The 14,708-nt window shown below is 51.7% G+C and overlaps 2 protein-coding genes across 4 annotated transcripts; both read right to left on the bottom strand.

The window, feature by feature from the left end:
- Window positions 1-319: 319 nt before the first annotated feature.
- On the bottom strand, window positions 320-4,718 carry LOC104354243 (keratin, type II cytoskeletal cochleal-like). 3 transcript variants are annotated; one of them, XM_086478786.1, is made up of 11 exons: window positions 4,391-4,718; window positions 4,074-4,243; window positions 3,207-3,421; window positions 2,945-3,005; window positions 2,603-2,698; window positions 2,264-2,428; window positions 1,655-1,780; window positions 1,226-1,446; window positions 758-792; window positions 583-651; window positions 320-540 (listed from the first exon to the last, which is right to left on the bottom strand). In XM_086478786.1, the coding sequence occupies exons 1-11, from the start codon at window positions 4,716-4,718 to the stop codon at window positions 320-322; spliced, it is 1,707 nt and encodes a 568-aa protein (XP_086334912.1). The 3 variants fall into 3 exon arrangements, with proteins under 3 accessions (XP_086334912.1, XP_086334911.1, XP_086334910.1); XM_086478785.1 differs by having other exon boundaries at window positions 320-651; window positions 4,289-4,718; XM_086478784.1 differs by having other exon boundaries at window positions 320-651; window positions 4,074-4,718.
- A 5,199-nt stretch (window positions 4,719-9,917) lies between these two features.
- On the bottom strand, window positions 9,918-14,418 carry LOC104354242 (keratin, type II cytoskeletal 4). Its single transcript, XM_086478792.1, has 9 exons — window positions 13,900-14,418; window positions 13,066-13,283; window positions 12,024-12,084; window positions 11,715-11,810; window positions 11,443-11,607; window positions 11,036-11,161; window positions 10,596-10,816; window positions 10,328-10,362; window positions 9,918-10,225 (listed from the first exon to the last, which is right to left on the bottom strand). The coding sequence occupies exons 1-9, from the start codon at window positions 14,416-14,418 to the stop codon at window positions 9,918-9,920; spliced, it is 1,749 nt and encodes a 582-aa protein (XP_086334918.1).
- Between the last annotated feature and the right edge of the window lie 290 nt (window positions 14,419-14,708).

Raw genomic sequence — 14,708 nt, 5'->3', positions numbered from 1 at the left:
AGGAAAGGCAGAGCCTTGCCCTCCTGTAAACCAGCTCTCCGTGCTGGGTATCCACAGGCGAGACTTGCCTTTGCTCACAGGGGGATTTCATCACCGGGCTTGGGGCTAGCGAGCGGCTCGCCAGGGCTCTTGGTGGGACGTGGTGCTGCCGCCAGCCGCCCTTGGCGGGACCAAGCCAGGGAGATGAGCTGGTAGGCGGCGGGCCGTGCGGGACACGGTTCGTTTCATTGCAGGATGCCGGAGCTGGATCTAAGGGGGCTGGGCTGCTGCCGGGAGGACAGGGGAGATGCTTCTTTCCTTTTCAATCTGCCTTTGGGGCTCAGAATCTCACGCCTGAAGATTTGACCGAGGTGGTCGTGACGCATCTCCGTACAGAGGACGATCCCCCACCGGAGCTGAAGTTGCCACCTCCCGAGCCGCACATCCTTCCACTTCCAGAAGAGAAGCCACCGCCGTACATTCCTCCTCCCATCCCACAGCTGCCGCCCATGCTTCCTCCTCCAAAGCTGCCTCCTACTCCACAGACGCCTCCTCCCATTCCTCCTCCCATGCCGCTGCCGCCTCCGAAGCCTCCTCCCATGCCGCTGCCGCCTCCAAAGCCTCCTCCCATGCCTCCTCTGCCTCCGGAGATGGTGGTCCTGCCTACCACAGCTGGAAGAGAAGCACAGGTTACATACCCGTTGTCCACTGGCAGGCTGTATCTCCAAAAAGACATGCTCTACTACTACTTCTCAAGGAAAGAAATGCAGATACTTACAGACATTGATGTTCGACATGCCGTCATTGCACAGCCTGCAAAGGGAAATTAGTAAATTTTAATTACACAACAAAAGAGACATTTTAAAAACAGAGAACTGTATTTTCGTTATCAAACTGCTTTCGCATTTCATCCTGATCTGCAACTTTGGTATCACCAAACTACTTAAGGAGGAAGGCATTGACATCTCTTTACGTTGAGGTTCTTCCCGATTTGAGGTTCTTCCCGATTCGAGGTTCAATAAAGAATTTGCACATAACTGAGTTGAAATGGCAGTTACACCACCTTTAGGGAACTGGGTATGCCAATTGTCCTTCCTGGCCATCCAAATGTCACCCAGAGTGCCAATTGCCATCTCTACCCATTTTAACCAAAAGAGCTGGTTTGAGATTACACTCAAAATGTCAAAACTCAAGGCGTCCAGCATAGATCATAACATCCCTCTGAAATCAGAGGTCAAGTGTTCACCTGTTCTCCTCCCCCTCCAGCAGCTTCCTGTACATGGCAATCTCAACGTCCAGCGCGATCTTGATGTTCAGCAGCTCCTGGTACTCCTTCAGCAGGCGAGCCAGCTCCTCCTTGTCTTTCTGCAGGGCGTTTTCCAGCTCTTCCAATTTTATCCTGGCATCCTTGAGGGCCATCTCGCCCCGCTCCTCGGCCTCAGCAATAGCTGCCTGCAGCTGCTGGTTCTGAGGAAGGAAAAAGGGCACTTTCTCAGACCTCATTTTGTCACTTAGGATCAGCCTTCAAACCCCAAGGGGGTAAGTCAAGGATCGAAAAGGAAACATCTACATGAAGTAGGCAAGGGCTGGTTGGAGAAGCCATTTCTGCCCTACCCATGGTCGTTTGTGATCCGACCTGATGCCAGCACCCCATGAGACACCAGCCAACCCCTACCTGCTTCTTCACGTTCTCGATCTCAGCCCGCAGCCTCTGGATGTTCCTGGTCAACTCTTGGATCTCTATCTTGGTGTTACGTAGGCTGTCCCCGTGCCTTCCAGCAGTGCTCTGCAGCTGTTCGTACTGGTGGCACGAAGACAAAGCAAACCTTCAGTGAAACATTCCTGATGCCTACGTGAGATTTGTCAACAGTTTCATAGCTCACGTCCTGCTACAAGGACCTATCATGTTGGTTGTGGACGCCCAGCTCATTGTAAAAGAGATTTCTGATATTGAATTATTAGTTTTGAGCTTTGAAATAGATCTTAGTGACACCAATAAGCACTGTTTGGCTTCTGAAAAGCTACTTGGGGCAGGCATTTTCTAGTTAAGGTACGTTTTTGGCCATCTTTTTTGAGAGGCTTGTACCGTGCCCCAAAGTGAGATTCTGGACTCCTTGAAAACAGAAAGTCAGATCCCTCAAACACAACCCAATTCCTCTTGAGACTTCCTTGCACGAGCTCCAGCACCGTTAGCTCGAAGAGGTGTCTCATGTTGCCATAAATTATCTGTGAACTCTAGCCATTACCCAGGGTTGATGGCTCACTCAATTGCTCCCCAACTCACCTGGCTCTGGTACCAAGCCTCAGCTTCAGCTCTGCTGCTCTGAGCGATCTGCTCGTACTGGCGCCTGACCTCCTCGATGATGCTGTCCAGATCCAGGTGCCGGTTGTTGTCCATGGACACCACCACAGACAGGTCCCGGCTGATCGTCTGCATCTGAGCCAGCTCCTGCGGGCGAGACGTGACTTAGCCTGACCACCCAAGGAGGGGAGAAGAGAGCAGCAGCTCCAGGCAGCCTCTCCAGACCAAATCCACACGGGCACGCAGCCCAACCTCGGCGCCTTTGGCCACCGCACACCTCATTGCAGCTCCAGCCACCCCAGGGGAAGGGAGAGCTCTTACCTCCTCGTACATGCACCTCAGGAAGTTGATTTCATCCGTCAGAGCTCCCACCTTGGCTTCCAACTCTACTTTAGTCATGTAGGCACTGTCCACATCCTAAAGGAAAGATCACACAGACAGTTTTGTTTCCTCCTGGAAATCCTTCAGGATCATGGAAATGACAGTCTGTGCTGAGGGTAATAGATGTGATGGTGTTATTCAGTGATGCAAATTGAAAACATGGGACTTCAAATATGATCCCAGGGATCCTATAATCTCTGCAAGTTCCCGCTCAAGGAGTCCCCTCCAAGCACAGATAAAGCCTGCTATTTGAGCGATCACTTTGTAGTGCGCGTGACTCACCTTCTTAAGCACCACAAACTCGTTCTCGGCAGATGTGCGCCTGTTGATCTCTTCCTCATACCTATGGAGAGTGAAAATACAAGCTGAGTTTCCTGAACTCTCCTGCCTTAGGCCACAATAAACAAACTAAAAGAAAAATAAACAGAATAAAGTATTTGGACTGGAAAAGCTATGTCCACAATTGCCGCAGAAAGTGTGTGTGTGAAGAGAAATGACCACCAAGCTGCTTGAGTCGCTTTCTGGGTGAGATCACCGCACTTACTTGGTTTTGTAATCCTCGACGTATTGCTGCATGTTCTGCAGCTCTGACTCCAGCTGTCCCCTCTGTGCCAAGATTGAGTCCAGCTGCCTCCTCAGGTTCTGGATGTAGTTTTCAAAGATGACATCCAGGTTCTTCCTGGGCCCCGAAGGGCCTTGCTGTTGGAGGAGCTCCCACTTGGTGGAGAGGACCTTGTTCTGTTGCTCCAGGAAGCGGACCTGAAAGCCAACACATGGAGTATCCACCATCACATGGGGAACAGCAGCAGCAGCCAAGGCACCTCTTTCAGCAAGTAAAAAGATTCTCCTTTGCACGAAGATGAGAGAACCAGTTAAGAGGTTTTTTTTAAATTTCTGTTGCTGCCTAAACTACAAGATCGGGAAGAGGAGGAAATTTCCAAGTCATATTCAAGTCAAAGGAGCTTTTAAATGTAGCTCCAAGTACATTCCCACTGCTGGTAGTGTAGAAATCTTAGATTTCTGGTCTAGATTTAAAAGTCGGGATATTTGAAAACAAAGAGAAAAAAAAAATGTAGGAATGAATACTTAAATGGGAGGGTATTGGGGAAGAGAATGGCACAGGAGGGAAAATTTGTGCCTGAAACCTGCAGATGTTTGGAGGCGTTGAGCCTGCTTGCAAGAATAACATATTAGTCGAGCCCGGTGCAACAGGCTCGGTTAAAGCCCTGAAGACATAGCTTTGATCTCGTAGGGAAGAGAGATTCTCATCTCTTCCCTAGCAGTACTTAATAAAAAGACTCTGCTCAAGCTTCTCAGCCTGCTGATACTTAGCTCGAAAAGGACATTTCTGCAGAACTTGAAAGTTCCTCCCAATTTTGACCCTTAATTAGGCTCAATCCCACCCTCTCACCTTATCAATGAAAGAGGCAAATTGATTGTTAAGAGTCTTGATCTGTTCCTTCTCCTGGTTTTTGACCTGCTGGATCTGGGGATCAATCTCAACATGGACTGGCTGTAGGAGGGTTGAGTCAACCTGCACCGGCTGGATTCCAGGGCCACCTCTACCGGGGCCACCAAAGCCTGGCATGCCAAAGCCTGGTCCACCAAAGCCACCCATTCCTCCACCACCCATTCCTCCACCACCCATTCCTCCACCGAAGCCACCCATTCCTCCGCCGTAACCACCCATTCCTCCACCGTAACTACCCATTCCTCCACCAAAGCCACACATTCCTCCTCCGCCCATTCCTCCGCCGAAGTTGCCTAGTCCTCCTCCATAGCCTCCACCAAAGCCACCCATTCTGCCTCCGTAACCTCCGCCACCATAGCATCCACCCATGGAAATCCTTCCACTGCCACCCATGTTGTGGAGACTCTTGCTGCTAAACCCTCCACAGCGTCCACCACCTCCAAATCCCCTGGACATAGAGAACGAGCTGTAGCTGCTCCTGCTTCTGCCGCCACCTCCTCCAAAGCCACCACCGATGGCAGAGCAAGAGCTGTAGCCCCTTCTACTCCCGCCTCCAAAGCTTCTGCAGACAGACTGCCGAGACATGGCTGTTTCTTCCAAGCAGAGTCAAAAATCAAGAAGATAAGAAAGGTCAATGGAGTTGTGCTGCAAGGAGGTGAGTGCGAAGAGAAGGGAAGCAAGTCCCTCTGACTGGAGGGCAGTAGATGCTCTCTTTTATCTGTTTCTGGAGGTGGGCTGGGTTTGCATGGGCGTGAAGGAGGAGACAGTTACTGTCTTCATCAGCGTGGCGTGGTTTACAGATTTTCATCTTCAATTTGCCAAACATTGACCCTACCCAGAAACACACCCTATAATGCAGGAGAAAATTAAAAAATGTACAACTGTGTCTACCAAGTGGTAGCACTCAGTGACTAAGCCTTACGCTCCTGTGGTATAGTAACAGTCTCCCTAGGATATACTAGTCTTTCTTTTTTTTTTCACCTTTCATCCATTGTGGTTGTTTCCCTGCTTATGTTTATCTTTATTTTGATCTTTCACTCCAAAGCCCCATGGCAGGCAAGCGCTGTCGTTCATGCCAAGTTGTAGCACGGCTTTCACAATTCCCAAAACACACCTATGTTACACCCTTCGTCTTCTTTTTACATGGAAAATTGCCTTTGGCTTTGAGAAGCAGTTTCTCAATCTAGGGCCAGGGCTCAGCAAATTGCATTTTGATGAGGCTCTGCGTCTTTGTGATAAATAAAACCCTACCAGAAACAAGGTGCCGGAGCAATGGTTGGCACTGGAATTTCATTTATTGTTGGACCAAACTCTTAGTGAAAGTAAGACCTTCGTGCCAAGATAGTCTCAGCACAGGTGAAGACATGCCACAAGTATCACAGACGGGAAACCCCTTCGGGATTCCCTGAAGGCTTCAAGACCATGAGAAGAGCCAAAGAAGACCTCAGGAACCCAGCTGCTGCGGTGGGAAGTGTGGACAGACGGACGGAAGGCTCTGAGAATAGACAGAGAGGAGGAGGCGTGCAAAACCGTGCTGCCCACATAATAAATCCTGTAACTACTGAAATGCAATTAGCCAGGCGGAGGATGCTGGAGAGCTCAGCCCCTTTGTAGAGACACACAGAAATGAGGAGAAAACAGAGGGCACAACAGCTTTCACTTGAGGAAGTGCATGTTTTTCAGCCGCCTGGCTTGCTTCGGTATTTATATGCAAATCCATTTTTGGCAGACGTACACGCTGTGAGCTGCGTTGAGCCCTCCTTCAGGAACAGGGGTAGGTCTCCTTTTTAAGCTTATTTGAAAGCAGCCACCAGGTTTTAGAAAGGCAGAAGCTTATCAGAACACCCTGGTTTTGATGCCACACTGAGAAACGATTAGCTTATGAGTTAACCTTGCGATAACAAGACCATGACCCATCGTGCATTCATCCTTTTGTCTGGCAGAAGCCTGCTTATTAAACAATTACTGCCCCATTTTACATTTTTCTATTGAGAAGTTCCTTTTTTTAATCAGGTTTCAACTTTTTAAAGCCACCTAAAAAATTCTGGAGTTCCCAGACCTTTATGACTGTAACTACAGCATCTAACTGTGCTGGCAGATGTCTAGCAAGGTTCTCACAATTTCCCATAGGACACAGGCAATTAAGCGCTTCTTGAAAATCCACACCGGCAACTCTTGCTGCCTTCAGATGTTTAAATACCTCTAAAAATATCGCCCAGACACCTACTTCCAAAAGTGCCTAGGGACCCAGGCCATGGCGTAACGTGCAGCTGAACTGGCATTTCCACTGGAAAACACGACTGTCCCTGCGCAGCCTGCTTGTCCCACCTGCCCCCAGCACCAGCGTGGATTCGTGAGCGCGTGGGGAAGAGGATGAGGGGGCAGGTAGGGCTAAAAAAATATACAATAACAACACGTCACTGTGAGACCCAAGGGATGGGGAGGGTGGGGGGTGGGGTGCTTGCACAGCATGGTTTATAGACAATAAACACGTGGGCTGAGGAGGTCCTGTACAGCTTGTCAGTCTTCAGCAAGACTTTGTCTCCTAAATGCCGCGGCTGGGCCCAACACCTGCCCAGCCGAGGAGGTTCTGAAGCACAACCCCACACATCACTGCAACCGTGAGCTGAAAGACTTGACAAACACCTGATCCCCTCTCGGGGCAAAGGCAAGAGCCGTCTCTCAACAGCCCTTCCCGTCTCGAGGAGAGGCAAAGCGCAGGCAAGACCTGGCAGCGCCGCCTCTGCAGACCCGGGCTGCGAACACGCTCCGCTTCTGACTTATCAGCCAAACCCATTCCGCCGCCGCCTGCCGCACCGCAAGGTTCAGGAGGGTGCCGTGGGTTTGGAGCTGCTGTAGGTACCATCACGTATACGCGCACGCACAGACGCACACGCGTTTTACAGAGCCTTCCTTTGCCTCCCTCCGCGTTACCAAATACGCGGTTACCTTTTTTTTCGGGGGGGCGGGGGTGTTTTTTTTTTCTTTTTCTGTGGGCGGGACGACGTGATGAGAAGGTTTTCGTGTTCCCAGCCGTGCTGGGAGGAGGTGCGTGAAGTCAGCGCAAGGCTCCAGTCCCCGAGCGCCCGTGTTTAGATAACGCGCTCGTTGAGTCACGGCCGCGTCTCCAGCCCAGTTGAGGAAACCAGCTCGGGCTTTGGAGATCGCCATTATCACCCAGTTTGAACACAACAGGCAGCTTTGGGCTGCAGGGATCTCAAACAGCATCCTTGTATCCGAAGCCCTAACGAAGGAAAGTGACCTTTAAAGGTCCTTTCCAACCCAACGTGTCCTATGATTCCATGAAAACAGGCAGGAACACAGGAAAAGCTGCTCAGGCCTTGAATATTTGGAGGAAAAGGCTCCTTTCAGCACTGAACTTAGGAAAAGTCTTCAACCGCAGAAAGGGAGAATTTCTGCGGGGGAAAAAGGCAAAGCGAAGCATTTAATTCCCACACTTTCCATAAAACACTTGACATCTAACTGTTTTCCCTGCGCTTTAGAAGAGACTTTTAAAATGGGGGGAAAATCGCAACGAAATCAAACGAAACTTATTTCAGGCCACATAAAATGCTTTCCCTCCTCCAACAAAAGCCAGGAACTGTGTCACATCTCGGTCCAGCCCAGGAGAATTTTCCCCTAATTGCTGGTGCAATCATAGGAACAAAAGGCAAGGGCTTTTTGGTGTCTGTTTGTTTTAACTACGGGATTTGTACACATCTAGAAGCCTTTTGTCTCTTCATCACACTGCCCTGCTGTCAGGAGTCATTTGCTGGAGGCAAGTTTACACAGAGGCAGCTAGATTGGGGTGACTCCGAGGGAAGTAGGTGTCTTTTTCATTCAACGCCATCTCAGGTCCCTTTACAACTCACCTGAATATTTAACTATTGCCCAAACCATCTCCCCATCCAAGTAGTTACACGCCTTTGCTGGCAGCGTTGTGACATTCCACGGTCGGTCGCTGGTACGTTGATGTCTCGAGCATTTACAAACAGGGATCGGAGCATGGGATAAATGAAATGACTCATCCGGAGCGCAGAGCGAGTCTGCGGTTGACCAGGGATGTGATTCAAGGTCTCCTCAGCAACAGGTCAAACCACAACGGGAGTTTTTGGCTCTAAATTTACAAGTCATGAAAAATATTCTACTTTTGTGGGGAGGTAGGGCTCGGCTGGGGGTTGAGATCTTGCTCTTCCCATGGTCTCGGTTACCTTTTGGAGGTGCCTTAAAAGCAACCTGTGGATCCCTGGCCAGTCCAGACAGCAGTAAAAGCTGCCGGGCTGGATACTGAGAAATTAGCTCTGAATTAGCTGGCGGGGTGATGGTGACCCTGCCCTCTTCCACCCCGTCGCTTGTAGGATGCTCCAAAAGCACTCGGGGCTGAGCAATGTAAAGCTGTGAGCACCACAGCACCGGGACCACCTCGGAGGAGAGGGAAGGACTAGTGGGAATATCCCAAGCTGGCCAACACGAACAAGGAAAGGGCTGAGAAAGGGGAAAGGAAGAGCCTCCTACCACCAACTGAGTCCGAAGGTCTGCTCTGCTCTAATGGGCCGACTGCCTCTGTCACCCCAGGAGACCCAGCAGGAGGACAGAGAAGAGCATCCAGGCGCAACGCAGCTGCCTCTTTCTCTCCTGCCACACTGCCAGGAACGGGCTCGTTCCCACAGATGCCATTCAAGAAACACCCCCTCCCCCCCGTGTTTCACAGGCTCGGGCGGATCAGACCATCACGCTGAGCCTGACCCAGCAATTTCGCCTCCCCCCGACCACCTCACCCCTGCAAGACCTCCTTCGCCCTCCTGCCAGACTTACAAGCCACCCAAATCTTTTGAGAAAGAGGGGCACGAGGGACGGGAGACCAGGCTACGTGTTCGCTTTGGTTCCTTTAAATGCAAAAACTTCAAAGGGCAAGAAGAAGTCAGGTAACACTTTCAGATCTCAGCAGAAGAGGAGTCTTGTTGCAACACGAAACTCTTTGGTCAGGGAGAAAACCAGACAAGCTTACTGCCTCTAGTGTTTATTGGGGTATGCCACATGCCAAAGGAGAAAGGCTTAAGCAAAGAAGCGCAATTATTCCCGTGATCACAATGAAAAGGTAAACTCTGAGCAAAACTAAACATTTTACAACAGCTTCTAAAGGACACGGGTGAAACTGCTGGTATTTTGCTTAGGAAAAAAAGCAAAACAAAACAAACCCAAAAACCTGCAGCAGGGTAAGAAACGTCTCCAGCCGAGACTCGTCACCATTAGGAAATTCTTGTTTTGGAGTTCGAGCCCTGGCTGACGAGTAGCACCGATTAACACTGCGCCACATCTGGATCCAGCACAAGCTCTTGAACGAAGTCAAGCCCTTCCGCGGGCTTCCCAGGACGCCAGCTCTCGGAGCAGCACACGGCCCAGTCCCTCCACCCGCCACGGGTGGGATGTCTCTCCCTTGGACCACGCCGCTGCCCTACCCCAGCCCTCTTGGGGGTTTTCCAGCGAGCGGGCAGGTCCTGCTTCCCAACGAGTCCTCAGCGCCCTGATAACCAGCAGCTCTGCCGTGTCTCGAGGGGAGCGCTGGGCGGGAGGGCTGTTCCCAAACGCTGTCCAGAATCTCACTCAGAGCTGGTGAATATGGCCGTGTTTTGCTTTTCCATGCGGTTTCTGAAGGATGGGGGTGGTTTAAAATGAAACAGATGGCCGTCACCTTGGCAGTGAAGCAGGGGGGTGGTGGTGGTCATCATGGAATTCGCCTCCTTTCTCCTTTGGGTGCTGGGTTTGAGGGGATAGCTCGCTTTCCTAGACCCTCCGGTTGACAGACACAGAGCTGGTGGTCTTCTTCAGGATGGTGCCAGACCCCACCACCACCGAGTTAGACCCTCCACCCAAAGAGCAGAATCCTCCCCCTCCGGAGCCGCATCCCGCCCCTACACCAAATCCTCCCCCAGAGCCAAACCCACCCCCTCCCAGGCTGTAGCAGAAGCCAGCGCTGCCCGTGTTACAGCTGCTTCTCCCACTCCCAGCACCGAATTCGATTCCTCCTCCTCCAAGGCACAGTCCACCGCCGTATCCACCTCCCACGGAGCTGCTGCCGCCTCCCACCACAGCTGCGGAGAGGAACAGAAGGCACGAGGTTACCTCTGATGCCCCCCATAAACTTGTGGAGCATCCATCCCAGCCCGCCGCGCTCCCGCGGGGACGTTACTTACAGATGCTCACGGCGCTCTGACACTCCCCAGACATCCTGCAAGGAAAAGAGACAGAGCGTCAACTCCAACCAGAGCATCTGGACTGGTCCAGCTCCACGAAGCCAGGCTGAGCCCATCAGACCATGGGCATAAATAACAGCAGCGGTGGGACCGTAGCCCGTGGCTAGTGGCCACATCGTTAATGTTTTAATAGAGGAGACGCGATGCGCCGCGTTCTTCCCGTTGGTTGAGCAGGATGCAGCCAAGCTTTTGCTGTATCCCCACCCACCTGCACTCCTCGCCCTCCAGCAGCTTCCTGTAGGTCGCGATCTCGATGTCCAGGGCCAGCTTGACGTTCATGAGCTCCTGGTACTCGCGCAGCTGCCGGGCCAGGTCGGCCTTGGCTTTCTGCAGGGCTGACTCCAGCTCGGTCAGTTTGGCCCTGGCATCCTTGAGGGCCACCTCCCCACGTTCCTCGGCGTCCGCGATAGAGCTCTGCAGAGTTTCACACTGGAGGGCAAGGGATGGATGAGATGAGTGGGGCAGGGGCAGTCGGTCGGAGGTGAAGCCATGATCCCAGATCACTTGGGCTCGGCTGCTCATGAACAGCCCATGAGAGCAGTTCCCTCCCACGTACAGTGACTGTTACCAGACTATTTGCTTTTAGGGAAGCTCTGAAGGGCATTTACCGAGCGCTCACACCCATTTCTCAAAAAATGCAACCCCTACCTGTTTCTTCACGCTCTCGATCTCGGCCCGTATCCTCTGGATCATGCGGTTGAGCTCCGAGATCTCAGTCTTCGTGTCCCTAAGGCTGTCTCCATGTTTGCCTGCGGTAGCCTGCAGCTCTTCATACTGGTAGGCAGAAGTGAGAGGAGCACGTCAGGTCCACCAGGAGTGGCTCCTCACAACACGGTTGGACTTGATGATCTCAGAGATCTTTTCCAAGCTAATGATTCTGTGAACGGCTCTCCACACCACCCCAGGCAAGCCAAGGTGAGCATGTGCACGCTAGCCCCGCTCTGGGTAGCTCAGTACCAGCGATATCCCAGGTCTCAGCATGGTCTGAGCCACCTCCAGTAGCTCACCTCCCTCCTCAGACACGGGTGATCACAAGCAGCGTGTGGCACACCCACCTTGCATTGGTACCAAGACTCAGCCTCCGCTCGGCTCCTGTTGGCAATCTCCTCGTATTGGGCTTTGACCTCTGCAATGATGCTGTCCAGGTCCAGGTTTCGGTTATTGTCCATGGAGAGAACCACGGAGGTGTCAGAAACGGTCTTCTGCATCTCAGACAGCTCCTGCAATTCACACCAGGTCTGGCTTTAGCCCTGCGGTAATTGCCTTACGGTGTCACCACCCTTCTCCATCCCGGCATCCCCCTTCAGAGAGCAGCTGGAGCACTCACCACTTCGTAAAGGCACTTCAAGAAGTTAATCTCGTCTGCCAGAGAATCTGATCTTGCCTGAAGTTCCACCTTGGTCATATAGACTGAATCCACGTCCTGCAGCAGAAATGGGAAGTGAAAACCCTCTGCCCGACACCCACCGTTCTACCCAACATCTCACTGCGAGCCCTTGGGTGCCCCTTTTCCCTACGGCACGTCCATCTAGGGGTCCTGGTTTGTGTCTGATGCTAACAAACCTGAGGGAAGCAAGACACCCTTGGAACCGAGGTGTATCTTTGTGTTAAAACCCCCCGAAAAAAAGGACTTTACCTTTTTGAGGAGCACAAAATCGTTCTCCGCCGTTGTCCTTTTGTTTATTTCCTCTTCGTACCTGTTGATTACAACGAGGGAGATTGGATCTGGCTGCTTGTTTTGGCTCTGGCTGCTGCTGGCAACTAGATGTTGTTGGCCTCAGAGTAATGAACGCAGCAAAAAATAGACCTGCCACGAGCGAGATTTATGGACGAGAAACCGCGCTTTGCCTTTCTAGGCAAGCCCTGGCTCCTGCCACCTCCAACACTTTGCTGAAGAAAGCCTGCGAAGAGGAGTCCTGTCTCTGCCTAAACTGAACCCTGGGGGCTGTGGCCACTCCAGCTCCTTCCACAAGACCCAAGGACCTTCGGGTCCTCAGCGTGGGCCATTCCCAACTGCTCGCTGGGGAAGGTAATTGCCCTGTGGTGGAGATGATCTCCAAAACAAAGTCAGTTTTCAACCCGCAGCCTCAGTAGAGCAAGGGATCTGGTTGACCCTGAGGAGTCCCACTCTTGGTTGCCCACCATTTTTTTAACTCCTTCAGTGGAAGCGTTTCTCCAGGCTTTGGTCTCTCTTTTCCGACTGGACAAATTAATCTAATAAATAACAGCAGGAAAAGGAACTCTTCTTTTTAATTTATTTTAAACCCCAAAGAAAGCTCTAAGCTTCAAATCATGAAGGATATTATGGGAAGGCATCCATGAGGAAATCCGTGAGGAAATTACACTAGTGTTTAGCAACTGATCTAATTAGTCCATTAAATCATAATGTCATGGATTTTTAAGCGAGGAAGACAAACAGCAGAGGATCCTACTTTAGCGAGCAGCGTAACTCAGACAACAAAACATATTGAGAAATACCTTGAAAAATCAGCACCTACTGTCAAAACTCAGTTGATGACAAATTCCCCAAAACCTTCTACATTTTCTAATCACCAAAACGAGTGAACTGTTCCCAATTCTTATGATTCTTTCCATTTTCTGACTGTTCAAAGCGAGTTTTTATCTCCCTTTCTTCACCACCAGACAGCCCAACCATGACTATACCAAGAACAACATACTTGGTCTTGAAGTCTTCCACCATATCTTGGAAGCTCTTCAGCTCCGACTCCAGCTGATGCTTCTCGCTTGAGAGGCGGTCCAGCCGCTTCCTCAGCTCGCTGGTGTAGACTTCAAAGTAGGAGTCGAGGTTCCTGCCACCCGTCCCTGTGCCACCCTGCTCCTGCAGGAGTTTCCACTTGGTCTCCAGGACTCGGTTCTGCTGCTCTAGGAACCGGACCTAAAGGATTGCAGGGGTGGGTAGAAAAAGAGTCAGACCGTTCCCAAAAGCATCTTTTGATTGATTTTTTTTTCCCCATGTTTCCCATAATTTTTTCCCGTTCACTGAGTTTAACCTTCCTGCCTATTCTTATCTCCAGCAAGCATTAACTCCAGGGTTCCACTGGACAGGTGGGACCACAGCTCTAGGATGGTGGGTCACCTTTCCTCTCCAGTCTCACAGTCTCTAAACAGGAGAAACACAGTGAACTTCATAGCTTTGGCGTATCCTCCTTAAAAATAAGCCAAACCACCCAAAGCCCTCAGCCCACGGGTGGACAGAATCCGTCAGCAGAGACTCCTCTGAGGATGCTCTGCTTGTAGATACGTGGTCCCACGGCTTATCACCAGCATCATAGTCTTAAGAGCCAGGGATCCTATTCCTGGGTTTCTCCAGGTTTCTTGGGAATTCACTTCTCCAGCCACCGTCTCTCTGTCTGCCGGGGTTCCTTGGGGTGCTCCGGGCAATGCCTGGCTCTCTGGGTGTTACCGGATGGGCCTCTCCCAGCCATTGCAACCAGCACAAGCCCTGGTGAGCTCAGACCTCCACCTCCCAGCCCCGGGTTGAAGCCGCTCACCTTGTCAATGAAGGAAGCAAACTTGTCGTTGAGCTTCTTCATCTCTTCCCGCTCTTGTGTTCGCACCTTCTGGATCTCAGGGTCGATTTCAAGGTTGAGCGGGGCCAGCAGGCTCTGGTTGATGGTCACTTCCCTGATGCCGCCCGGTGGGCAAAGGGGAAAGCCTTGACCGCCCATCCCGCCGTCAAACCCTCCACCAAAGCCGCCACCAAAAGCGCCACCGAGGCCTCCACCGTAGCCACCACCAAATCCCACCCCGCCACCATAGCCAAAGCCAAAGCTGCCTTGGCCACCAGCCCCAAAACTTCTGCAGACACCACCACCTCCACCGAATCCTCCCAGAGAGGTACTTTTACTCCCTCCCAAGCAGTAGAGGCTCCTGCTGCTGAAGCCACCAGCGTTGCCAGGTCCCCTGCATCCTCCACGGGACACAGAGCTGAACGTGACCTTGCTCCTCCCTCCAAAGCAAGCGGAGCTGGAGCTGAATCCCTTGCTGAGACCACAGGACTGGCGAGACATGGTGACAGGTCCCCAGCGGTCAACCCGTGAAGAGAGAAGAGCCGGGGGGTGTGGTGCACAGGAGGAGGTTCGGAGGCAAGAGGAGGTGAGTCCTGCGGGTGCAGTGGCTGGGTGCCCCTTTTTATGTGCTCAAGGAGTTGGCCAGGTGTCAAGGGAGTGGAAATGCCTTTTTTTTTTTTTTAATTCTATTCTATTCATTGTTTTAGTGCTTGGAAGGATGCCCTCCTCTCTTTGCCACCACCATGACCTGCCTCAAAACACTCCCTTGAGAGCTAAGAAAAACAAAGCTA

The sequence above is a fragment of the Leptosomus discolor genome, chromosome 27 (assembly GCF_034619465.1).
Source record: "Leptosomus discolor isolate bLepDis1 chromosome 27, bLepDis1.hap2, whole genome shotgun sequence".
NCBI classification, from domain to species: Eukaryota; Metazoa; Chordata; class Aves; order Leptosomiformes; family Leptosomidae; genus Leptosomus; species Leptosomus discolor.
Note: the sequence above shows the minus strand (reverse complement) of the source record. Positions and strands in the feature narration are given on the sequence as shown.